General features: G+C 45.0%; 1 protein-coding gene across 2 annotated transcripts in view; it reads left to right on the forward strand.

Moving 5' to 3' along the window:
* The window catches only part of MCTP2 (multiple C2 and transmembrane domain containing 2), a 161,103-nt gene that overhangs the window by 35,992 nt on the left and 97,915 nt on the right, over positions 1-27,196 (forward strand). The window contains exons 5-8 of one of the 2 annotated variants that reach the window (XM_055002760.1): positions 12,822-12,964; positions 13,717-13,793; positions 16,283-16,394; positions 18,215-18,250. In XM_055002760.1, the coding sequence (XP_054858735.1) occupies positions 12,822-12,964; positions 13,717-13,793; positions 16,283-16,394; positions 18,215-18,250 (368 nt within the window). Of the gene's footprint in view, positions 1-12,821; positions 12,965-13,716; positions 13,794-16,282; positions 16,395-18,214; positions 18,251-24,608; positions 24,667-27,196 lie in introns of those variants that run through there. The other variant, XM_055002761.1, reaches the window with a different exon arrangement.

Here is a 27,196-nt window from a genome sequence, read left to right on the forward strand (position 1 = left end):
GAACCGTTGTCTTTTGGGAGATTATGGTTTCTTGCGTAAACTATGCAAAATTGCACAGGTTTGCTTACTTGGAATAACGTTGCTGTGTCGATCATGGGGACCATCCCACTCTTTCCTTCTGAGGTTTCACAACTTTAGACGTCCATCACAGTCAGAAGGGTTAGAACCTTTTTTCTTAAAAACGAAAACAGGGGCTCTTGACGTCTGTGCCTATTGCTAGTGTGAAGTTGTGGAATCTTTACAGCAATGTGTGAGAATACACAAGGTGAGACCGTTGGTCTATTGTGGTCAGTCATGTGTTCTCTGACTGTCAGTGGCTCTTCAGGGTCTCAGGCAGAGGTCTTTTCACATCACCTCTATCTGACCCTTTTTATTGGAGACGTTGGGGATTGAACCTGGGGCCTTCTGCTTGCAAAGCAGGTGTTCTGCCGTTGAACCACAGCCTCTCTCTCATGGAAGCTGCCTTCCGCTGAGCCAGACTCCATCAAGGTCAGCCTCGTCTCCATTGACTGGCAGCAGCTCTCCAGAATCTCAGGTGGAGGTCTTTTACATCACTTACTACTGTAGCGTAGTGGTTAGAGTGTCGGACTAAGATCTGGGAGACCCAGGTTCAAATCCTCACTCTGCCATGGAAGTTTGCTGGATGAACTTGGACCTGTCACATGCACTCAGCCCAACCTACCTAGCAGGGTTGTTGTGAGAATAAAATAGGAGGAAAGGAGAATTATGTAAACTGCTTTGAGCCCATTAAGCAGAAAATGGATTATTAATGAATTTAATCATAACAAAAACAACAACAACAACACACAGCCGCTTATGAGGTTCGCTTGACCTTAGCTGCTACTTTGGGAGAGATCCATTGTCATCAAATTGATCCATTCATTTGACAGTGAGTCAGGTTGATGTAGTGGTTAAGAGTGGCAGGACTCTAATCTGGAGAACTGGGTTTGATTCCCCACTCCTCCGCTTGAAGCCAGCTGGGTGATCTTGGGTCAGTCACAGCTCTCTCAGAGCTTTCTCAGCCCACCCCCCACCTCACAGGGTGATTGTCATGAGGAGAATAATAACACACATTGTAAACCACTCTGAGGGGATGTTAAGTTGTCCTGAAGGGCGGTATATAAATTAAATGTTGTTGTTGTTGTTGATGATGATGATAATAATAATACTTTGCTATCCCAGTCTCTCTTCCTTCCTACACACAGTTTTGATATGACTAACATTTAGCTCTGGCTGTTGCAGCCAGCGCCAGAAAACTGTCCTTCCCCTTTCGTTTGTTAAAAGAGTAAAGAGGATAGCTTGAATCAAGATGCGGAGAGAGTGAATGCCAAGCAGACCAAAAGAGAGGGTAAAGATACAAGATGGCACATGTATAATAGGTGCTTTTAAAGAGCGGCTTGGCATGAGCAGAGCATAAGGGGAGGGGCACTGGCTCAGTGGCAGAGCAAAAGGTTCCCAGTTCAGATCCCAGCATCCCCAGTTAAAAGGCATGGGTAGTAGACGATATGAAAGACATCAGCTTCAGACCCTGGAGAGTCACTGCCAAACAGAGTAGGCGATACGGATATTGATGGAACGGTGGTTTGATTCAATACAAGGCCACTCTTGTGTGAAAGCAGATGAAGATGCTCTTCTCGTCACCCCAGAAGAAGAGGCCGTTTATCTCCTCCATGCAGGGCAGGAGGACCACAGGGAGATTTCATCAAGAGGTTTCTCATGCACCGATGAGTAAATGTGCATGGTTTTTCAGATCCCCGTGTTCCTCTGCTTCAGCAGAAACTCATTCATGTCAGTACAAGTCTGGCTGTTAATGAGCTTTGCAGAACAAGTATAGAGGAATTATCCTAGCAAAGACCAGTTTTGTAGGTTGTTGATTTGTCAGAGTCAGTTTAATTTTAGTGACTAAAATGATTTTAAAATGCCTCTCTTGACTTGATCTTAAATTTTGCAAAATGCTAAATTTACAGGTTTCCAAATTGGCGATTTATAAACTTTTTGTCCTGGGGCAGGTGGGGGAAAGGATGTTTTTGTTTTAATCATCTAGAGATTCCTTCTTTCTTCAAATATGGACTGGACCACAGCTTACCAGTTTGAAATCCAACTCTTTCCTTTTTTTGCAGATCATAAATGTGAAATGTTTCCAAAGTCACATTCACTGTGCAATCTCCCTGATAAATCCTCTAAAAATTGTCACCTTAATAACTTAATAATAATATTTGATTTATACCCTGCCCTTCAGGTCAACTTAACGCCCACTCAGAGTGGTTTACAAAGTGTGTTTTTATTTTCATGACAATCACCCTGTGAGGTGGGTGGGGCTGAGAGAGCTCTGAGAGAGCTGTGACTGACCCAAGATCACCCAGCTGACTTCAAGTAGAGGAGTGGGGGATCAAACCCGGTTCTCCAGATTAGAGGCCTGCTGCTCTTAGCCGCTATACCAAACTGACTCTGTTGGGACTTGAAGAGCTGCTGTAGCATGGTGGTTAAGTGGCTGGGCTCTGAATCATCAGCACTCTGCTGGTTCAAATCCCCCTACTGCCACAAGTTAAGTAGGTTTTCTTGGGTAAGCCACTCCTCTCAGCCCCAGCTCCCCAGATGTATTGTGGGGATAATAATAACACTGCCTTTGTTTTCCACTCTGAATGGAGCTCTTATCTGTCTAGCAGAGCAGTATATAAAGACAGTTATTATTTTAATCATGCATCAAGTCGAAATTGTTAATATTAGCGGCAGAGATGTTTGCAGGAATGCCTCACTTCCAGTCTGATCCAGTAGGCAGAGTGCCGGACCAGGGTTTGGGAGACCCAGGGTAGATTCTCCTCTCTGCCATGGAAGCTTCAAGAGTTTCCTTGGGCCAATTGGCACACTTAACGTACCTCATACGGTTGTTGTGAAGATAAAGTGGGAGGAGAAGAGAATGATGTAAGCCACTTTGGGTCCTCATTGGGTAGAAAAGAGGGGTATACATGAAGTGAATAATAAGCAGGGCTCATTTTGAGGGGGAACGCACAGGAACGCAGTTCCAGCAGTTCCCCAAAGAGGTCACGTGTCAGATGGTCCCGCTCATCTGGTCCCGCCCATTTGGGGGCCAAAATGGCTTGGATTGGGGCCGAATCAGCCTGGATAGGGCCTCTGTCGGGTGGTGGATCACTCTCCCACTCATCAGTGGCCCAGTCCTGACCATTTTGGGCCCCTTTTTAGCCATTTCCAGCCCCTTTTTTGCCATTTTGGGCCCAATTTTGGCCCTGAATGGCCGGATTGGGTCCAAAACAGCCAGGATAGGTGATGTCAGGGATTGTGGCATATGCAAATGTTATACCAATGACACACTTCCAGTGATGGCAAGGGGTGTGGCATATGCTAATGAGTTATGCTAATGAGTTCCTCCAGCTCTTTTTCTACAAAATGACCCCTGATAATAAGTATTCCTCATCAAATCTGAATTCATATTACATATTTCTTTCTGGAGTGGTGATGAGGGCTTTTCAGTCCTAGGCAGGCCTCACAGCTTCTTTCTTAGGCTTGCAAGCTGCCAGCATTGTATGTATAATTGTGTGATAAGTGGTAAAGGATAAATGGATAAATGTCTATGACATCCATCTATTTTTTTTAAAAAAAAGATCTTGGACGCTTCATTATTTTAATGGCCGTTACGAGTGATTCAGTGCGCTTTTGTGTTCATTCTCTGTTGATCCTGTTGGCTGGCTTGGTGCACTAAAATATTTTGCCTTATTGTATAATCCCCTTTTGAAACCAGGAAGCTTTTTAAAAATATTGCTGTATCTATTTACCGGAATTTTAATGAGGGTTTCTTGTAGGCTGCAGTAGGAGAAAAATAAAAAGATGAGAATTAATAGATCACTTCAGGGGTGCCATCTTGTGGCTGTTCTTAAACGCTGCATGGATGTCTGGCTTCCATTGCTTCTGCCTCTGGCTGTGGGCATGCCCGCAGTTCTTATGTAATGGATTTTCACATGTTTCACGACTAACTACTGAGTTTTTGCTTCATGTAAACGTATGAAGTTGCCTGATGAGGAATCTTATCTTTTGTCTTTCAGCGTCACCATTGTCCTCTGGTAGTACAAGTGACAGCAACCACAGGTCGATGCTGTGGCCACAGCTACCATTTTAGAAGCAGTTGTAGTTTTTTCAAAATTGCCATGAGGTGCTGATTCAGGGTGCATGTGCAGTGCCCCCAGGAGCCCTTCGTGCGCGCCCCACATCTTTTTAGGTGCCAAAACAGCAAAGGGGCCTGTTTTGACACCTAAAAATGTGCAAGGGGGGAAGAAGTCCTCCTGGGGCTGCCACACTCTGGATTGTAGCTTCATGGCAATTAAAAACAACAACAACTACAAATGCTTCTAAAATGGCATTGGCAGCCATGGGATTGGACCCATGTTCAGGTAGTTTATCGACTACCTGAACATTTTAAAGTGGAAATTGCTGGGGAGTGGGGACTGAACTCGGGACCTTCTACGTACAAAGCAGAGACTCTTCTATTGAGCCACAGCTCCATTTTGATTTTTTTTAAAAAAATGCTTCCTTCATTGCTCAAAAATAGCAATGGATTGTTTGATGTCAGTGGGGAGACTGTTGTATGCAACGGGATCGGCTTATTGATAGGTTGTTGATTGGTTCTTTTCTTGTTCTACCTTTTGAATGTTAACATTCTACATGGAACCTTCCAGATCATAAGAACATAAAAGAAGCCATGTTGGACCAGGCCAGTGGCCCATCCCGTCCAACACTCTGTGTCACACAGTGGCCAAAAAACCAGGTGTCCTCAGGAGGTCTGCCAGTGGGGAAGGGGCACTAGAAGCCCTCCCACTGATTGCCCCCCAAACACCAAGAATACAGAGCATCACTGCCCTAGACAGAGAGTTCCATCTATACCTTGTGGCTAATAGCCACTGATGGACCTCTGCTCCATATGTTTATCCAATCCCCTCTTGAATCTCTCTGTGCTTGAAGCTGCCCCCACCTCCTGTGTACCTCTGAATACCAGAAATGCCATATTTTAATCAAAGACTATCACAGTCACACTTTCAGGAAGGAATCTGGTTGTCTACTGTTGATGAACATGACAAGCACATCTTGGTCCAAGCCAGCAGGGCTCTTATGCTCTTAATACAAAGCAACAGCTGCTCAATGAGCTGGGAAAGAAATTTCTACCAGCCAAGAAACAGAATGTCTCTTGAGCTTTGCTTCCCTCTCTCATCATAGTACAACTAGGAATCACCCGGTGAAGTTGACGGGCAATAAGTTCAGGGCAAACAAATGGAAGGACTTCTTTGAGCGATTAAATAGTGGGATTTACTGCCCGTGGACATAATGATGGCCAGTAGCACAGGTGGCTTTAGAAGGGAATTATAAAGATTTGTGAAGGAAAGGTCCATCAATGGCTACTAGCCATGATCTCTAAAGGGAGCCTCCATACCCAGAGGCAGTCTACCTCAGAATACTGGTGCTACAATGCCCAGTGCACTGGCCACTGTATGAAAGAAGATGCTGGACTAAACTACTGGTCTGATCCAGCAGGGCTGTTTGTTTCCAGTTTGGTGTAGTGGTTAAGAGCAGCAGGACTCTAATCTGGAGAGCCAGGTTTGATTCCTCACTCCTCCGCATGAAGCCAGCTGAGTGACCTTGAGTCAGTCATAGTTCTCTTGGAGCTCTCTCAGCCCCACCCACCTCACAGGATAATTGTTGTGGGGATAATAATAACATACATTGTAAACTGCTCAGAGTAGGCATTAAGTTGTCCTGAAGGGCAGTATATAAATCAAATGCTGTTATTATTGAGTTTACAGACTCCCGTAAACAAAGAAAGGGTATAGGGAGGAGTGATTTAAAACTTCCTGGATTTTTAGGGAAAATCTAGCTGCTTTGAGGATTCACGGATATTTTCAAAGATAAACTAAGCTAGTGTTGAGTCAGTTGCTCTGTTTAGGGTTCCCCCAGATGTTAAAAGGGAGAAAGACAAGAATGTGTATGGAGATGACTCCCAAAATCCTTTGAGCCAGTATGAAGTAAAACTTGTGGGCATCATTCAGTGGGTAAAAGGTGGACATTCTCCGACTTCTAGTAATTCACCGTTCTGATAGTCAAGGAAGATTTTTATCCAAGAGTCTGCACATAATTTGCAGTTGTGCCGTTTGCACCTGCTGATGTGAATATGCATGCTTGGAACACATCCATTTGCTGAGACTGGCTGATGCTGTTGTGTATACTTGATAGCGATCACACATTGGATGCATTTTAATATGCAAAACAACTCTTAGATCTGATTCACCTCTGTGTATATTTGCGATAATGGACACGGTTTTGTTGATTCTCACTTCTGTAGTAGATAGGTTTGTGGAGGGTTGGTCTATCAGTGGTTGGGCCCTGTGTGAGAAAGAAGTCTGGCCTAGAAAGACTATGAGTCTGATTCAGCAGGGCTCTTCGTGTTCTTAGCATACGGCTTGGCTCTCCTAGCAATCTATAACAGCAATAGCAATAGCAACAGCAACAACATTCAGTTTATATACTGCCCTTCAACACAACTTAATGCCCACTCAGGCAGTTTACAAAGTATGTTATTATTATCCCCACGACAAACACCCTGTGAGGTGGGTGGGGCTGAGAGAGCTCTGAGAGAGCTGTGACTAACCCAAGGTCTCCCAGCTGGCTTCAAGCGGAGGAGTGGGGAATCAAACCCGGCTCTCCAGATTAGAGTCCTGCCGCTCTTAACCACTACACCAAACTGGCTCTCTCTTTTGTTTGGCTTGCTTCTCTCACAGCAAGCCACCTACTTTCTTCAGGGGATCCACTCAGCACAGGTTCTTAGTGCATTAACTGACTCTTGGGAATTTCACTCTGGCAGACATTTATGGTGAAGGGGAAGGAATACTGTTTAACTTTAAATCTATGTCAGATGCAAGATTCTTGACTCATGTTGCAAAATCACAGATGGGTGTCATAAAGTTTTGCAAGTAATTAAGTTTGAATATTTTATGCCTGCTGGTTAATGTGGGGTTTATAGTACATGTTACTGTGAGTTTAAATGCAGGCCTCTAAAGAAAGAAGGAGCGGAGCTGGATGGGTGAATGGAGTCAGTTCTGACTGAATGGTAGCTGTGTGGAGCCTGAGCTGTCTGTGTATACTCAGAGAAAGTATTTATTTGCCAATTCAGGCAAACAATGTGGAACTGCCTGAGTGAATCTGTTGAGAAAATATTTTGACACTGTGTGGATGAGAGGAAGGCCTGTTCTGTTAGTGAAGATCTGTGTGAAAAAATAAGTTTTTGTGACTGGATCTGTGAAAAGATAACTGTTTTTGAAACCACCAAGCTTAAGAACTATTCTGAAACCAATATACTTACCAAACTCTGCAACCATCATACTTATGTGTTTCTAAATTCTACTTTTGTTTAAGCAAAAAAAAAATTCCCTTTTTACCTCACAGGCCGTGCGCTAACCACTCTATCGTACTACCATCTATAACAAAGCCTTCCTATAATGCCAGTTAAACAGAAGCGGTCTGATGGGGAAAGCCTTTGTTGGCAGCAACAACCTTTGGGAGGCAGCAATATATAGGTCACACAAACAGGGCAAATTGCCACAGGTGATGTTAACACTGCAGGGGGGTTTAAATCCCAAAGGGAAGGTGTTATATCTCAAGGTATAAGCCTGGGTAAAATAGAAAACAACTGAGGCTCTGTTTGTGTGGAGAAAAAAAGAAGAATGTTGGTTGTGACCAGAGCCCTCCTGAGGTAAAAGTTTAAGGTAATATAAGGAGGACCTGAATTAAAGGTCCAAAGGCAAAAGTTTAGAAACAAACAAAAAGAAAATCTGTACAGACGTGGACTGCATATGACTTGGATATTGCGTGTTTTCCTGCCTGATACTGGTGAAGTGTAGTTTATTTTTAAAACTCCCTTTTTTTCAAGTTTGGTTTCAAGAACGTTAAGTCCTTGAAGCATTGTGTATCTTTCTTTTAGCACTGCTAAGCAAATAGCTGCAGGGAGTTTTCCAAGGCGATGTTATAACTTGAAGGGAAGTTAAACTTTTTGGGTGCCGTTATGCTTTGAAACAAGAACATTTGTCTAGCTTCTGATTTTTTTTTTTTTTAGTTTGCATGTATCTTTTATTTGTTTTCCTCGGTGACTTTATAGTTCTGTGATAGCGTATGACCCCTGTGAATCCAGATAATGATGTATATTTTGGTTCATATTTAGCAAACCTGCTTGTAAAGAATGAATGTGTAGGATACATATATATTTTATTGCATTTCTGCCCTGGCCTTGAATGCATTATGGAACTCAAGGCTATATGTTTAGGGTTCCTTGGTAGGTTTCCCTTCCAGGATCTGCCCTGAACCGATCCGCTTAGCTTTCTGTTATCAGTTGTCCTCTAACCACATCTTGGGAGCCAACCTAAACTGAAAAAGTTCAGACAAAACAGAATTGCTCTGCTCATTCTCATGTTAACAGCTAGAGGGCAGCAGTAACCATTTGAAACCTCACCAGACATTTTCAAGGGGAGTTGAACTCCATCTAATCAATATGGGGAGTGCTATTTTATTATCTTTGTGTATAGCTACTGCTTATATAGAATACCTCTAGGAACATGCACAACAAACAATAGACCCAAAATTCACAGGAGGAGGAGAAAACATGGAAAATTTAATCTTCTGGCTCAAGATTGAAGTGCTTTTCTTAGGAGGAGCTTAAAAGTGTCCCAGTGTTTCGAAGGGCTTGGTTGCTGTGCTTCAAGTTTTTTATGTGGTTGGGTGGAAACCACACACAGGTGTTTCAAGCGACAACAACACTTGAAACACTTACTTAGCACTCATTTGGAGGGAGGGGGAGTGATGGGGAAGGGAGAGATGGGCAAAATACTACTTTCTGAACCTTTAAATTGGCAGCAACTAGAGTATGTGTGAGCCTGTGTGACCCAAATATTGTCGAATAATTTCAAGAATAATTTTCAATTTCCTTCCTTCCTTCCTATTCAGGGAGTTATTCTTCATGACAAAGCATTAAGAAATGAGACCTTTCTCCTATGCTCTGAAGTGATATTCTATGCTCCATAGGGTTGCTACTGCTTCATGTTGGAAAATACCTGGCAATTTGGGGGTGGGTGGGAGGGTGAAGCCTGGAGAGTGCAGGGTTTGGGGAGGGAAGGGGCCTCAGCATGGTATAATGCCATAGAGTCCATACTCCAAAGCAGCCCTTTTCTCCAGGTGAACTCATCTCGGTGGCCTGGAGATCAGTTGTAATTCCAGGAGATCTCCAGCCATCACCTGGAGGCTGGCAACCCTAATGCTCCACCAGTCTCTGGATTCTGCCAGTTCCTACTGTTGGGTGTTGCAGAGCGGGCCTCAGTTATGGGGCATCAAGTGATATGTGTAAACTGGCTTGTTTCAGTTAAACAATGTCAGGATTGAATCTACCTGCATCCTATTGATGCAATTTGTTCAAGTTTAATGTTAAGCACGTTATCTTAGCTGGCTATTTTTAAACATACGAATTGCTGTTTGTTTTCAGATCACTGGTTAATACTTCATTTCCATGGCTGCTTGTTTGCTATGAACTGTAGTTGCGCACAGGATGTCTTAGGTTAGAGAAAAGGGCTATGGCACGTTGAAGAACTGAGATACGTTTTTAAAAAGTTGATGCACGAACAAAATCCATGTATTGTCGAAGGCTTTCACGGCCGGAGAACGATGGCTGTTGTGGGTTTTCCGGGCTGTATTGCCGTAGTCTTAGCATTGTAGTTCCTGACGTTTTGCCAGCAGCTGTGGCTGGCATCTTCAGAGGTGTAGCACCAAAAGACTGTCTTTTGGTGCTACACCTCTGAAGATGCCAGCCACAGCTGCTGGTGAAACGTCAGGAACTACAATGCTAAGACCACGACAATACAGCCCGGAAAACCCACAACAGCCAAAATCCATGTAGTGCCTTTTATTAAGATAGCAAAGCATTGTTTTGGTATCAGGTTCAGGGATTCCTTGGTAGGATCTGGGGAACGAATGTTAAGGAAATGCCTCCCAATCCCATTGATTGCAAAGTTTCTGTTTTTTTTTTTTTTAATCTGTTGGTTGAAACCCAGACCCATCTCTGGCATCTCCTCGGTGTTGTGTTATCGAGCAGCTGACTCGCCTTCCCGTTTCTTCTCCCCCATCCTCCCGCTTTCCTAGTTGAGATGTTACATGTGTGACAGTTTTTTGCTTGGCTGGAGTTGTGTTGTGGGGAGAAGATGCCCTTCTTTTCATTCCTTCCTTTTCTCTCGCTCCCCCTCTGTCCGCCTCTCAATTATTTGTGTGTGTGTCGTCGTCCCCCCCGCCGCACAATTAGCATTCTACTAATTTGACACTTCTTTCCCCCCCATTTTGGCTTTGTCAACTGCCGTCCCCCCCTTTTTTCCTATTAATTCCAGACATTAATATTTTCTTTCACGCAAGTGCCGCCGTTCACCCGTGAAACAGTTCCAACATTATGTAGCTGTCAAGATACCTAGGGATTACCCAGTGTGCTTTGCCTCTGTAAGTGACACTGCCGAGGCCCGGTGCTGAGATGTTTATTTTGAGAGTAAGCTGACAGCCATGGAGCCCTGATCCCACGAAGGCAATCTCATTTAATTAAAAGACTCTTTCATTATAGCTCTCCTCCCTGGACCCCTCCCTTTGCACGGTGTATTCTTCTTCTTTTTTTAAAAAAAAGAAATCTATATCGGAATGGTTATTAAAGCCCGTTTCGCATGGCCACTGTTGTTTTACAGTAAGGGAAGGGAGTGGCGATTCCGACAACCATGAAACTTTAATGTCGGTGCAAGAAATACAGGAGATCCCCGTGGAGATGTTCTCTCTTTACGAGAAGAGCTGGAGGTGCTGTTGTTAGGAGTAATACTGAAGGAGACCCAGACATATTGAGCTGAATTGTACCGTTCTGCTCTGCGAAAGGGTACGTGGTCCATCACGGATGTGGACGGTGTCCCCCTTAGCAGAGCAGAATGGTACAATACGGCCCATTGTCCAGGCAATACTTTTTGAAGAACTGCTTTCCTAAACAGCTCTCATTGTGCGGTGCATGATGGATCTCCTGCCTGGACCACCCCACACGTCTCCATTTCATTCTGCTGGTTCCTCTGCTTAATTCGCCTCTCTGCTGCCTCTTTTCACGTAAATAGTTGAGGGACTCTTAATATTCCGGCGGCTTCGGCTTATCAGGCGGATAAAGGTGGTCTCTCGCTCTCTCTTGAGCCCACGTCTCTTGTCTGTCTTCTCTGTTTATAGAGAGGAGGAAACAAGCGTGGAATATTCAAGCGAAGTTGACAAAAGGAGCACAACAATCCTTCCGCCTCCGCATCATATTTCCAAACATCCTCTCAAGGTTATTGGAAACACTTCAGGGCTGCTATTATCCACGTGGCTCTGCCCCCTTATGAATCACAATGCTTCTTCACTCTTTCTGTTTTGGGTGAGACTACGAGCGGAACCACAAGTGACAAAAGGCAGAGGTTGGACACTTGTCAGCTTCCCTCAAGTTTTGGCGGGAAATGTAGGCAGCTTGGTGGAATGTTGGACAAGCGACAGTTGAAAAGTCCACTGGACAGAAGTTGGAGAGCCAAGCTGCAAGACCAGGATGCCTACATTTCCCATCAAAACTTGAGGGAAGCTGACAAGTGTCCAACCTCTGCCTTTTGTCACTTGTGGTTCTGCTCTACGTGTTCTTTAAATGGAGGTTCTAACTCCATTCCCCAAAAGTCTGATCCACACAAATATATGGCCGTTTTCACACGTGCGTGTAACCTCACGACATGAAGCGTCTTCCTAGCACGGTTTCCCGGCACTATCCCTTTAATGGTGATGATGTCAGAAAACATGCCATTAAATGGGATCGTGCTGGGAAATCGTGCTAGGAAGACACTTCATGCAGTAAATTTTGTGTGATTTTTCCAGAGGGTTAGGGCGTGTGAAAACAGCCTATAATCTCTCATTCTTTTCAGGGGAAGGCTGGGTTGTTGAAATGTCCCCAGAGGAAGCAGAGGGAGGGACTGCCTGGGTCAGGTGGCAAGGAACACTGCAATTGCTTTGCCTGTGACACCTCTTGTGATGCTGTTGGCCGGATCTGAGGGCCAAGCTACAAGTGATGAATGACACTTGCCTGGCAAGTGAACAGACTGAGGGCCAAGCTACAAGTGACGAATGACACTTGAACAGCAAGTGTATTTCTCCCTGTTCACTTGCCCTCCACTCAATCCACTTGCTATTCAAGTGTCATTCGTCACTTGTGGCTTGGCCCTCACGTGTATTTCTCCCTGTTCACTTGCCATTCACTTGCATTCCACTTGATCAAGTAGAGCGCAAGTGAATGGCAAGTGAACAGGGAGGAATACACGTGAGGGCCACGTGTCACGTGTCACTTGTAGCTTGGCCCTCACTTGCTCTCCACTTGATCAAGTGGACTGCAAGTGAATGGCAAGTGAACAGGGAGGAATACACGAGAATCTGTTTACTTGCCAGGCAAGTGCCATTCGTCACTTGTAGCTTGGCCCTGAGCTGAGTGGCTGCCTGAAGGAGACAGAGCAGGCCAGCAGCAGCACAGAAGGAGGTGACATAGGTTGGAGCCATGTGCTGTCAATGCAGGTGGAGCTCAATGTGCATAGTGTCTGGTTGCCAGTGGCTGGTCTAAGGTGTTTGTAATGGTTTAATGACATCTCTTTCCTCAGCCATTTTCTTTCACTGTTCTGCCATAGCGGTCAGAGTGGAAACGGTGAAATCATCATAGCGGTGGGTGCAGGCTTCCTGTGTTGATTGCCTCCTTTTTATTCCTCACTAAGGTACGAGCGATCCTTATGTGAAGTTTAAGGTGAATGGGAAAACACTCTACAAAAGCAAGGTCATCTACAAGAATCTGAACCCCGTTTGGGATGAGACGGTTGTGCTTCCAATACAGGCCTTGGATCAGAAGCTTCGCATCAAAGTAAGGTCTTCCTTAGAGTCGCTGTGGAATTTTGGCTGAAGTGAAATTCCAAGTCTGGTTTGGGAGGTTCCCGGTGGGGTTAAAAATCACACGGATTTCAAGAATAAAGGAAGTCTAGTGTGGCAACAGAAAGATGTTTAAGTAGAGAAATACTCTACTTACAGTAGAGAAATAGCCAGTTACGGCTTTGGGGGGAAGGTCTCTGTACTTTAACTCTTCTCCTCCCTCAGCCAGAGGAGTTAGCCATGTTAGTTTGTAGTAGCAATATAGTAAAGAGTCTAGTAGCACCTTCAAGACTAACTAACTTTATTGTAGCATAAGCTTTCGAGAGCCACAGCTCTCTTCGTCAATTCTTTAATTGCTCTTTAAATGTTGCTGAAGTGAGATGTTTATTCCCTGCTAAGTGTTTATTGCTGGGGTTATCTTTTGTTTTCTGTAACTACTGTGATACTCCTTTGTTTTGTATTTATTTATCCTATGGCATTGTTTATTGCAATGTCCTTGATACTGACTGTGCTAATCTCGCTCTATATAATCTGCCTTGAGTCTCAGTGAGAAAGGTGGACTATAAATGACATAAATAAAATAAAAATATAAATAAAATGGTAGTGTTGGGATTTGAACCTGAGTCACTCAGGTCCTAGTCTGAAAGCCTCTAGTGAGCAAAAGATGTTGACTTATATCTCTTGTACTGAAACTGTTTTCTGATACCAACATTTTAGGCTTTGTTTTCCCAACTCTCTCTGTTTCAGGTATATGACAGAGACCTAACCTCTTCCGATTTCATGGGTTCAGCTTTCGTAATGTTGAATGAATTGGAACTCAACAGGTATTCTCGAGACTGATTAATTGCAAGATGAAGATGATGATGATGATGATTTTCATTTGTCCTTTGCTTGCTGAGAGACTTTCTACATGAGACCTCTCACATGAGGATGCTCAAGTGAAGGGAGAAGCAATGTTAGCCGGGAAGCATAGTTTTAAAAGACAGAGCCAAAGGCTCTGTCAATTTCACCTGTCTGCAGAGCTGGCAAAGATCACTGCTCAGAGGGTTTGTTAATTTCCTTTCTTTGGCAGCTCTGTAGAGCCAAAGGCTCTGTCTTTTTAGTTTAGTTTAGTTTAGTTTAGTTTATTCGATGTTTAACCCGCCCTCCCCACAAGTGGGCTCAGGATGGGGTACAACAGTCATAAAATACAATTGCATAGCAGATTCTACAATAAAATTCAGCAATTAAAATTATATATATATACAAAAACCTGATAAAGTTGGCTACACATTCCTGCCCCCAGCATACAAAGAGGAAGTAGACAGACACACAAGCTGTACTCAAATACTGGAGACCGGTGGGAGGCTCAATGATGGTCCTGACGCTGGCCTCAGCCGTAAGCCTGGTGGACCAACTCCGTCTTGCAGGCCCGCCGAAATGATACAAGATCCTGGCGGGCCCGAGTGTCCTCAGACAGAGAGTTCCACCAGGTTGGGGCCAGGACCGAAAAGGCCCTGGCCCTGGTCGAGGCCAAATGATCCTCCCTAGGGCTAGGGATCACCAGTAAGTTCTTACCCGCTGAACGAAGCGCTCTCCGGGGCACATACTGGGAGAGATGGTCCCTCAGGTATGCTGGTCCCAGTCTGTTTAGGGCTTTAAAGGTTTAAACCAACACCTATGCTTCCCAGCTAGCATTGTGTCTCTTTACACTTGAGCATTCTCATGTAAGATGTCTTGTGTAGAGAGACTCTGAGATTTATGGGGGATTGTGTGTGTGTTGTGTGCCATCAAGTTACTTCTGATTTATGGTGATCCTGTGAATTAACTGCCTCCCAAACGTCCTCTCATTAACAGCCTCGCTCAAACTGGACACTGCTGCTTCCTTTACTTGCGTCAAGCCATCTCATTTTGGGTCTTCCTCTTTTCCTACTGCCTTCCACTTTTCCTAGCATTATTGCCTTGTCCAGTGAAGGAGATTACAAAATAAGAAAAGCAATTCGGTTAGACAGCAAAGACCTCCAATAAACAATGCAGTAGAACTAGGATTACAGAACTGGAAAGAAATGCAAACAAATGATGGTCATGGGAAAAGGAGGTTACAAAAGTAGAGAATTTCACAGTAAAGAAAAGGAGGTGTGATATGTGCAATGAACATTGCGATAGGCTACAATACTATTTCCTAATAGAAGCAATCTCCTCTGCTGTTCCATTTTTCTGTCTCTTTGAGAAACATTAAATGTTTCTAAATGTTAACTAGAGGAAGTTGTTGTTTCAAAACGTGGCTTGGTATTTATTCCAGACATGAAACATAAAAAAATTAGAACCCTAATATGACTTGTTCAATCCTTACCCTCCTTTCAGGTTTTCTTTTAAGGTCAGATGTTGAAGGATACTTAAGAAAGGGAAAAAAAAACCCTCCAAGCATATGTCTTGCTGACAGGTTCAATATGATTGTGTTAAGTATCAGCTTGCTAAAGTCAGTATTGTATTTCCCCATAATCTATATTTTAGAAATGTTGAAACTGTGGGCCAAGCTACAAGTGACGGCAAGTGGATTGAGTGGAGGGCAAGTGAACAGGGAGAAATACACTTGTCGTTCAAGTGTCATTCATCACTTGTAGCTTGGCCCAGAATTCACGTTCATAGAGTAAATCTGCAAGCAAATTCGAGATTAAAAAAAAATCCTTCTCAAATTCAAGTTGGATCTATTATACTGGCTTCTAAAAATGTCTATATGTATGTATCGTGCAATCATAGATCGTTATTGTTTGTTCTGGTGTTATGTTGAGAAATAATCCTGCACACAAAACAGATATGTTTGGAAGGAAAGCCGGTAGCTTCACGAATTCTCTTCCATACTTTAGTCTCCAAAATGTTCTCCATTCTTCCTTCCATTTTTCTTTAGTGTCATTCCCTACTGTCAAAATTTAGATCACAGAAGGTTTAGAGTAGGAGTTTGTTTTCTTTGAAGCAACATGAATTTGTCAATTAATTAATTTGCCTCGTTTCTACCCTTCCTTTTTCTCCACTGGAGACCCAAAGGGGCTTACATCATTCTGCTGTCCTCTGTTTTATCCTCACAACAGCCCTGTGAGGTAGGTTAGGCTGAGACTGTGTGACTGGCCAAGGTCACCTAGCAAGCTTACACGCCAGGATGGGGATTCGAACCTGTGTCTTCTAGATACTAGTCTGACATACTATGCCAAGCTGGCACAGTTCTCTTTTCAAAATAGTTCTCTTTAAATATTCACTGTTGCCTCTGTGACTCTCCTTTTCAGGAGCTCCGTTTTCAGGCAACCACGGTCCCTTAAGTGCGCTTTTCTGTTTGCAGGACTGATGAGAAGATTCTTAAGCTGGAAGATCCAAACAGCTTAGAGGACGACATGGGTGTGATCGTGTTGGATTTGAGGCTTGCTGTGAAGCAGGGAGATGTTAAAAGAAACGTAAGCAGTGCAGGAGGTGGCATTTAATTTCCTGGTGCAATTCCTGCTGTTAGGAGAGGTGAAGTGAGGGGAGGGACTGAGGCTCAGTGGCTTGACACGCAGAGAGTGCCAAATTCTTGACATGCTTGACAGGCAGAGGGCTCCCGGTTCTTGACAGGCTTGACATGCAGAGGGTTTCAGGTTCTTGACATGCAGAGGGTTCCAGGGTCTTGACAGGCGTGACACGCAGAGGGTTCCAGGTTCTTGACATGCTTGACATGCAGAAGGTTTCAGGTTCTTGACATGCAGAGGGTTCCAGGGTCTTGACAGGCGTGACATGCAGAGGGTTTTGGGTTCTTGACATGCAGAGGGTTCCAGGTTTTTGACAGGCTTGACATGCAGAGGGTTTTGGGTTCTTGACATGCAGAGGGTTCCAGGGTCTTGACAGGCTTGACATGCAGAGGGTTCCGGGTTCTTGACATGCAGAGGGTTCCAGGGTCTTGACAGGCTTGACATGCAGAGGGTTCCGGGTTCTTGACATGCAGAGGGTTCCAGGGTCTTGACAGGCTTGACATGTAGAGGGTTTCAAGTTCTTGACATGCAGAAGGTTCCAGGTTCTTGACATGCAGAGGGCTCCCGGTTCTTGACATGCTTGACATGCAGAGGGTTTCAGGTTCTTGACATGCTTGACATGGGATCCAGGTTCTTGACATGCTTGACATGCAGAGGGTTTCAGGTTCTATCCCTAACTCTCAAGTTAAAAGGGCCAGTCTGTAGATTATTTGAAAGATCCTCTTCCTGAGACCCTGAAGAGGTGCTGGCTGTCAGAGTAGACCATACTGACCTTGATAGACCAAACGAGGCGTAAGGCAGCTTCAGGTGTTCGTGCATCCCCAGGGTATGGTGGTTCTTGTATGACCTGGATAGCCTAGGAGTGCCTGATCTTGTCAGATCTCAGACGCTAAACAGGGTTGTCTTTGGTCAGTAACTGGATGGGAGACCTCCAACAAAGACCAGAGTTGCAGTGGAAGGCAATGGCGAACCACTTCTGTTGGTCTCTTGCTATGAAAACCCCACTGGGGGGGGGGGTCACCATATGTCAGCTATGACTTGAGGGCAGGATTTCATTTCATGTCAGCTGAAGCTGGATTAGTCCCAGGGCTCTAACTGGTTTTCCCCAGTACAGTGCTGGGCTGAAATAGCACTTCAAGGAGAGAAAGCAGAGGGGGCAGTCCTTGCATAATTGGAGGCTGATCACAGTTATTTCAGTGCCTGGGGGAGGGGAGTGGTGCTTGCCCCCCAACAGTCTTATTGAGGGTAGCTCTTTTGCTCTATCCCATCGAATGAACCTGGATGGCCCAGACTAGCCTGATTGGATCAAACCTTGGAAGCTAAGCAGGGTCTGCCCCAGTTAGTACTTGGATGGGAGACCCTCAAGGAAGCCCAGGAGTGCTGCACAGAGGCAGGCAGCGGCAAACCACCTCTGCATGTCTCTTGCCATGAAAACCCTGTTGGGTTGCCATAAGTCAGTTGTGACTTAATAGCACTTCGTACATGCACACCTGCTCATTCATGTGCACACACACTTACTGAATGAACAGTTCACACGAGAGCTAGGCGTTTGCTTGCTGACCTACCCATAACAGCGCAAAATCTGGGCTCTGAAGAAAGATGGGACAACCTTAGCGGTCTTCCTGAGGGTGTTTGATGTCTAAAATCCCGTCTATCCAAGTTAAGGTGAGGTTCAAAACATGCGACTCATTCGCCCAACCTTCTTTTCTCTCTCTCTTGTGGCTTCGCTCGGATTGCTCATTTGGCACCAACGGGGATGACACGAACAGAAGTGGACAAATCGAAGGAAGCTATCTACACCAAAGGTAAATTTGCATTCGGCCTCAGACTTGCGCTTTCCTTCCAGTCCACGAGAGCTTGAAATTTGTACATGTAATTCTGTCATGTAGCTAGAAATCCAGAAGACAGCAGAGGGCGGTAAAAAAAAACCCTTAAAAGAGTCCTGCTCATTTATATTGAGAATCCATCTAGTTTGGTAGTCTGTCTTCAATGGTGGCAACTCAAATTATCGATGCAAACTTAAAAATGAGGCACAATTGCATGAACTAAGGCACGCTGCAAATTCTCTCTGTTTCTCTTCCCCCCACTCTTACTTCTTTAATGAAGTTTGTGCCATATTTGTTTTGAGGTAGAATTAGTTCTTCTGGGAATTTGTCAGTAGGACTGATGGACTCCAGTCACTTCTAAGCTTCTACAGGCCGAATTCTGGAGTACTGTAATTGGCTATCTCAGTATGATTTTTTGGCTCTTAACAAACAGCTGTGCTGAACCCAGTATAGTTAGGGCTCTGGAATTCCGAAAGGAAGAGTTAACCATTCTTCCCCGATACCGTTTCTTCTTTGAAATGTCTTCTTTTTAAGCTCCCGTGGGGGAAAAAGACAGATACTGCTACTGTTTCTGTCTTTTTCCATACTAAGGAGAGAAGCAGCATGAAAAGGGCATTTTGATTGCAAAAATGATGTGTGGAGGGGTGTGTGTGGAACCCTCTCCTGTTCCAAAACCTATTAAAAATGGTTGTTAGAGGCAGTTGTGTGGGCAGTAGGCACTTATCCCTGTTTGGGGAGTCCAGCAGATCTAGCAGAGGGGAGAAGCAGGGAGGAAGAGGTTTTGCTGTGCTGTTGAGTTGGCCTAGACTGCTGTAGAGTAAGAGGGAAGTAGCCATGAGTGGATTGGCTCGAAGGCCGCCAGGATACATCCTGCTTGGACTGTGGTCTGTCCCAACCTGCTGGGGCAACTACAGCCCCAGTAGGCCAGTGACCCCCCACACCCCAGCACGGGGCAGGCAGGAGCCTGATCCATCAGGGGTGGATGGGGCTCTTTTCCAGGACTGTATTTGCCTCTTGATGTGCCCCTGGAAGTAGATCTCATGCCCCTGGAGACAGCTCTTGCTTTCCTTATTAACACATGATGAAAAAATGAGATTTAGCGAGTAAGCAGCCACCTACCCAATAGCATTCATTGGTTCAGGGAAAGTTTGACACAACTGTGGATCAACATGCCAGCTCGACTGCCGTTACCATCTTCTTCCCCAAAGCAGACATTTGACTAACTACTTGGTTGTGCCCAGAATTGCATTAACGCAGGCTGATTGCGCACACGTTGGATAATGCACTTTATCAATCGTTTGAGGTGGATTTTTTGTTCCACACACACAAAATTCAGTTCCAAATGATCTATAAAGAGGATTGGAAGTGCATTATCCAACGTGTGTGGAATCACTCACAGTTTGAGACCTCAAGTTATTTTGCTTTCTAAAGCAGCTTGCTGGTGTGGTGGGTCAAGGGGAAAGGTTTAAGACTGTGCCAATCACTTCCTTGACTCTTCCTTAAGGATCGGCGGTTGCCAGGAGGGAGGTCTGCCCCAGAGGCACTGGCAGCACCTTTAGATGGGGCTGTATCCCAATTTTATTTATTTACTTCATCTATAACCTGCCTTTCCCTCTGCTGGGGACCCAAAGCAGTTTACTTTGTTCTCCTCTCCTCTTTATCCTCACAACGATCCTGTGAGGTAGGTCAGGCTAAGTGTGTGACTGGCCCAAGGTCACTTCTACGGCAGAGTAGGGGATTTGAACCTGGGTCTGTCAGATTGTGGTCTGACACTCTAACCACTGCATCACACTCTTTCACACATTGTACATTTTGTGAGCGGAGTCCCCTGGAGAATAGTGTTTGTGGTTCAAATAATGTCGATGAATAAAGGTTGTGGTGTGCAGTGAGCACTTTAGTCTTGAGAATCAGTTCTGGAGACCAGAACTGGAGGAAAGACAGTTACAAATTGCCAAATAGTTGAGGTGGATGACGTTGAAGCCCTTGGCAGCTTGGTTTTAGGAAATTGCAAAATCCCCATCTTGATCCAATTGGGTTTATTGTTTCCTCTTGAGACTACCCCGCCTCCTCACATATACTCCATCTCTATCTTCGTTGGCCTTGGACTCTCTTGAAAGGAAGCTGGTCTTCCAAAATCCTCTGGCCTTTGTAACCCAAAATACTTTAAAGCCCCTTTCTGGGTTGTTTCCTCCGTCCCTTATCTCAGTACCTTTCTTCCTAATGTTTCTGTTTGAAAATAATTGTGACAACAGTTTTTGAGTGGGCTTGGCAGGTACCTGGGGATCTGGTGAGTTTCTCCTCCTTAGAAAAATAAATAAAGAGACACCAATGTGGGGGGAGAAAGTGTGTGTATCTTACAGAGGCAAGATTAATTGTGTAAAAAAGAAAAGAGGCAAGAGGAGTAAGAAAAGTGAACCTTCTAACCTTTCTGTCTTTTTCTGCTGCTGTCACTAGAGGGTAGAAGAGCTTCAGCTCTTCCTAGAAGAACCATAGTTCAGGGACTTAAGGAAAAAAGCTTCTGTGACCATCCAAGAGGCAGTAAAGAATTTCCCAGCAAGTCTGCTTGGGCAACACCTGACATAGCAGTATTTCCTGGTTTATTGATCTGGCTGCCGCACTAAACCGCTAGCGTTGTACATCAATAACTATCTTTAGTTAGGGAACACCAGGCTGTGGAAACGGTGCTGGCCTTTGGTTCATTCTCTCTCTCTCCCTCTCCTCCTCCTCTTTTTTTGCGGTGGAACATAAAGGCTACAAAGAAAAATTGTGAGCTTGGGGAATATGAGTGTCTTGGGGAGGCACGAGAGGTTATGGACGAATGGTCAGGAGACGTGTGATGGGGCAGAAGATATGTGGATGGACTGGATTAAGGTACCGGGAGGAAATAAAAACAAGCTCTCTAATGGATTTGTTTGTGCTTTGCCGCTATATCGGCTCCAGCGCTGCTTCTGGCAGGCTGTTGAAGAGAGGAGAAGCTCGATAACAGCCCTCTGTGATGCTGGGTCCAGGTCCATTCTTTACCCTGTTAATACAGTTATTTTTGCTTCCATCCGAAAAGAGCACCACTAGTTTCATTTCCCTCTCTTGCCTTGGGATTGGTTTGGTTTAGTCAGGATTTTTTTCCCCACAACAGTTCCCATAATTGAAAATGTGTGGGAATATTTGGAGGGTCCCCTGCCAACCCTCCCTCTTACTCCCTTCCTTCACAAAACTTGGGGTGTGATGGTATTGTGGAGGGCTGGTAGGGGGTACAGCTTGCATCTTTAAAGCCCTTGTGCTCCTATGAAATGTCTGTTGCTGGGAAATGGAAATTTCTGGTTCTTTTTGGATTCATCCTTTGAGGTGACAGCCATTAGAAACTCTTATTTCTCAAGGTGGTAGCTGTGTTAGTCTGCCTGTAGCAGTAGAAGAGAACAAGAATCTAATAGCACTTATAAGTGCACTGCTGTAGCACAGTATTATTATTATTATTATTATTATTATTATTATTATTATTATTATTATTATTAATTGCGTTTCTAGACTGCCCTCCCTGTCAGATGGGCTCAGGGCAGTGTAACAGCATACAATTTGTAACATGCAGTTTAAAAACAATAAAAATATTATAAATAAACATTAAAACACTATTCCATTTACAATGAAATTTCTCGATTGGCGGGATAAATATTAAAATACAGCATTTTAGATGCAGGGCTTGGCTCTTACATCATGCCCTGCGTCACACTTATGAGCTCCTGCATGGATGGTGGACGGTCTTCAGTGGTATGGCCGGCAAGAGGACAGACTAGCCCCCACCAAATGCCTGGCGGAACATCTCCGTCTTGCAGGCCCGGCGGAAAGATAATAAATCCTGCCGGGCCCTGGTTTCCTCAGACAGAACGTTCCACCAGGTCGGAGCCAGGACTGAAAAGGCCCTGGCTCTGGTAGAGGCCAGACAGACCTCCCTGGGGCCAAGGACCATCAGCAACTGCTTATTAGCTGATCGAAGCGACCTCCAGGGGACATATGGGGAGAGGCGGTCCCGAAGGTATGCTGGGCCCAGTCCGCATAGGGCTTTGTAGGTCAGCACCACAACCTTGAACAGTTCTGCAGTTTCCAGATCAAGCCCAAGGGAAGCCCTGCGTAGAGCGAGTTACAGTAGTCTAATCTGGAGTCTAATCAGTAATTAAATAATTTGGCTGCAAATCAGCACTCTGCTGGTTCGAATCCCACTACTGCTATGAGCTCAGCAGGTGGCCTTGGGTAAGCCACTCCTCTCAGCCCCACCTCGCCAGGTGCATTATGGGGATAATAATAACACTAACTTGTTCACCTCTTTGGGTAAGACACTAATCTGTCTAGAAGAGCAATATATAAGCACAGTTGTATCTGAAGAAATGAGCAGTGACTCACAAAAGCTCATACCCTACCACAAATTTTGTTACTCTTATAGGTGCTACTGGACTTTTGCACTTTTCTACTCTTATTTCTCAGATTTTGTTGCAGCAATGGATATTCTCCCTGAACATCTAACCCAGGGGTAGGCAACGAGAGATTTAAAACTTCCAGAAATTTTGAATCTACGAACTTCAAAAACATGTTTTGTCTTCTTTCCAGTAAAAAAAAAGAACATATTTGGGGAAACGTAACTAACACGTACACAGTACATTCTTACAAACCTCAAATTAGTTTTACTACTTTAACAATATAAAAAGCATCAGTTATAACTTCCAAATATGCCAATTTTGTATGCCATCTAAAAGTATAAATGGTTTAATTTTCTGCCAGCAAAACTGAAAATATTAGGAAGCAAGAAAACTGCAAAGTGCATTCAGTGCTGCCTTAGCATGTGTTTCTGAGTTTTTGCCATCAGAGAAATGGAATTTAAAGACAGTCCAAATTTTGTAGTAAATAAAGCATTATTTGGACGTCAATGGTCTCCTAAATCACAATAGGACTAGCATCGTGTTTGGCTATTGAGTTAAGCTTTAGAACATTGTTGGAGAGTGTGATGTTGTAATTGTTGTTCCTATGTTTTTGTAGTATATTAATTGAGGACAAAATCAGCCACATTTAAACATACCCTTGAAAATGTTGTACATGTCTATAGTATACATGGTTAAGCCTCCAGGACCTTAACTGACACTTCTGCTGCAACCTCCCCCTCTCCATTACCAGACAACTAAGATTGCCAACTCTGGGTTGGCAAATTCCTGGAGATTTGGGGGTGCAGCCTGAGGAGGGACCTCAGCTGGGCATAATGTCATAGATGGTTGTTGTGGGTTTTCCGGGCTGTATTGCCGTGGTCTTGGCATTGTAGTTCCTGACATTACGCCAGCTGTGGCTGGCATCTTCAGAGGTGTAGCACCAAAAGACAAAGATCTCTCAGTGTCACAGTGTGGAGAAGAGACTTTAAGAATGAATAAAGCATGGTTTCCAGTCCTGAAAAACACCAGGCTAACAAAATACTCTACATCCTACAATAGCCCTGCAGAGAAGATTAGCATATCAAATACCAAATATGCAAAAGAACCTCCTCAGGATACAGTGAAGCCTCCCTCCATTAGCATTCCATACCCTGGGAAACTCTTACAGGATGACTCAGCCCAAACCCACCTTCCTGAGTAGATATAAATTACCTGTGACACACTGTGACACTGAGAGATCTCTGTCTTTTGGTGCTATACCTCTGAAGATGCCAGCCACAGCTGCTGGCGAAACGTCAGGAACTACAATGCCAAGACCACGGCAATACAGCCCAGAAAACCCACAACAACCATCGTTCTCCGGCCGTGAAAGCCTTCGACAATACATCGTGTCATAGACTCCACCCTCCAAAGCAGCCATTTTCTTCAGGGGAACTGATCTCTTGTCTTCTGGCGATCACTTGTAATTCCAGGTCTCCAGGCTCCGCCTTGAGGCTGGCAACGCTACAGACCATCCAGCTTTTCCAAGTTTGAGAGAGAGATGAGGCGGAGCCACAACACTGACTGCTGTTGCCAGAGCGAACCCCTTTATAAGCTGAACGGAACTTTTCAGTCATGAGATCTGCTCGGAATGTGCATGGTGGGAGAGGATCTGTAACGAATATCCTCATTTGCTAATTTCAGCACCATCCCTAATTACTACATGATGAGTTCTTAGCTTTAGGTGCTTTAATTTGTAATCTATGTGGTTAGGAGTAAGCCCTGTCGACTTCCTTCCCCCTGAATGCAGAAGTGATAAGAGGCTAATTCTGTGCATGTTTATTGGGTAGTCATTTCCCTTGCCCTTGGTGCTGCGAATAAGGAACTGGGAACCGACTTCCGCTTCGTCTTGGTGGGGCTTACTTCTGAGCAAACACACATACCTTGAATCTGACTGCTAAGCTGCTCGTCTTTCCCTTGCGGGCTTCAACATAAATGTTCCTTGCCTCTGTGAGTATTAAATCCTATGGATGTTTTTGTAGGGATCGTTAAGGAAAAAATATTTGGCCTCGGCGGGCTTAAGCTGGCATCCTTCGAGTCGGCTCCCCTTGCTGCTTCTCCGCACCCCTAGCTGGGAAGATGACCTGCTGAAAACTCTGTCCTCTTAGCTGTCTTCTACGCAACTCCACCACCCCTCTCTTACTGGCTTCAGCTGGCCATGGCTACCTATAAGTCCGTTCAGGTAACCTTCCTGCTTCTGCAGTGAGTTAACTTTGCATTCGGGGTGTTCTCTCCATAATCTCTTCCCCTCTGCTCCTCCCCTCCCCCTTCCCTGCATTGCTAGGTTCTTTTCCTCAGCTTTTCTGCCCTTCCATTGCTAGAAAACCAAGAGTATTGTCTGATCTGAGACAAACTGTGATGGGCTGTCTTCCTCCTCCCAGGAGGAAGTTGAAAACGGTGTTGAAAATGGCTTGTTCTTTATTTTCATCAATAGCGGGTGTAAGATTGGGCTTGACCCACCATGTTGATCCTTCTGGAGTTCTAAAACTCTACGGAGTGGGGCTCTAGGGGAGGGGCTGTGGCTCAGTCGTAGAGCATCTGCTTGGCATGCGGGAGGTCCCAGATTCAATCCCTGATATCTCCAGCTAAAAGGATCGGGTAGTGGGTAATCTGAAAATGTGAAACCTTGAAGAGGCACTGCCAGTCCAGGTAGACAACGCTGACCTCTACGGACCAATGGCCTGACTCAGTTTAAGGGCTGCTTCATGGGTTTGTGTGTTGCTTAGCAGACCAGCTTCTACCGGTGATTCTGGCCACTCTTGGTCGATCCGGTGGGGCCTTTGAAGGCCCATCATGGATCCTCTCCACGCCATTCCAAGCAGATCTCACAACTGAAGTTCAACTCAGCTCATACGGGGTTCATTCTGGCATCAGAATCCCTTGCTGCTACTTTACCTTCCCTCAAATTCAACTTTGGAGACGAGGGTGATCTGATAGTAGGATGGGCCTTCAGCCCAGATAAACGAGGTCTGCTTTTAATACTGTTTAAGGGGAGGGAACCACCATCTAGGTCAGCAAGTAAACTTTAGACAGGTCCTGAGCTGGGGTTGTCCTCATGTGTATGTTGTGAGATGGAGGGCTGTTCATAGTTGGGTACTACTAGCTGTAGGGGGAGCCGGGCTTTTTTTCAGATGGAACGTGGTGGAACAGAGTTTTGGCACCTCTTGAAAATGGTCACATGGCTGGTGGCCCTGCCCCCTGATCTCCAGACAGAGGGGAGTTTAGATTGCCCTCCATGCCAGCGGCACGGAGGGCAATCTAAACTCCCCTCTGTCTGGAGATCAGGGGGCGGGGCCACCGGCCATGTGACCATTTTTGCCAAGGGCAATTTAAACTTTAAAAAACTCCCCCCTTGTTCCAGCTAACCCAAAGTGATGTCATTATGTGGTCCTGAGTTCCACCACCTCTTTTCCCAGAAAAAAAGCCCTGAGTAGGAGAGTATTTTTCTTTTTAAAATGTGTGTGTGAGAGACAGACAGTGAGTGCAAGCATGCCGGAATATTTCTCTTCTTTCCAGGTCACTGGTTTTCTCGGGAGACCTGGCTTGCGAGGGGGCACTGCCACGATGACCTCATTAGAATGTTTCATCTAAAGTTTACTTTTTGCAGGTGCCTTGGACCTTTGCACCACGGGGTGTCCTCTTGCAGCTGAGTAAACTTTTGTGTGCTAAATGAGCCCAGCATCTGTGAATGGTTTTGCTTTTGTGGGGCTGGGGCAGGGGAAGCAGAGGAGGAGACAGCCGGCAACATTCTTGCTTCCCTTTTGAAACCCAGCAAATTGACTGTGCCACTTTGATGTCCAAATGAATGGATAAATGGGCTGAACAGTACAATAGTAAAGAGTCCAGTGGCACCTTTAAGACTAACCAACTTTATTGTAGCATAAGCTTTTGAGAGCCGCAGCTCTCTTCACCAGATACAAGAGAGCTGTGGCTCTCGAAAGCTTATGCTACAGTAAAGTTGGTTAGTCTTAAAGGTGCTACTGGACTCTTTACTATTTTGCTGAACAGTACAGTTACTGCAGTGTGAGGCAAACGCGTTCATCCTCTTTCAGTCGTGGATGCTTTCATCATCCCCCCCTCCCCAGTTTGCGTTATCATATCTGGCTGTCTCTAACAGTGCCCTTTGGGCAGTGAAGCTGCTGTGCTCTTTGAACGTTTCAGAGTGCTGGGAACTCTGTTGCCACGGGGTCGTGAGCCATTGCACGTGGTCCAGCTGCCTGCTCTCCTCCTCCTCCTCGTCCTGTTCCCATAGGGAAAGTCCTTCTGCAGAATGATTTCCCCGGCTAATGAGAAGAACTGGGGAAATATATATATTTCTCTTTTGGCAATTTACATTGCAGCTTTGACCTTATTCACGGGTCTGTCTGTTCTCCCTGTCACATCCCTTTAAGATGAGGGCGTCGAAAGATGGCTTTGTTTTTTATTTGTGCATTTTACTGTTTATTCTGTTGCCCTGTACGTTTTTTAAAAAAAATTGTGT

This window comes from Eublepharis macularius, chromosome 18 (genome assembly GCF_028583425.1).
Source record: "Eublepharis macularius isolate TG4126 chromosome 18, MPM_Emac_v1.0, whole genome shotgun sequence".
Classification (NCBI taxonomy): domain Eukaryota; kingdom Metazoa; phylum Chordata; class Lepidosauria; order Squamata; family Eublepharidae; genus Eublepharis; species Eublepharis macularius.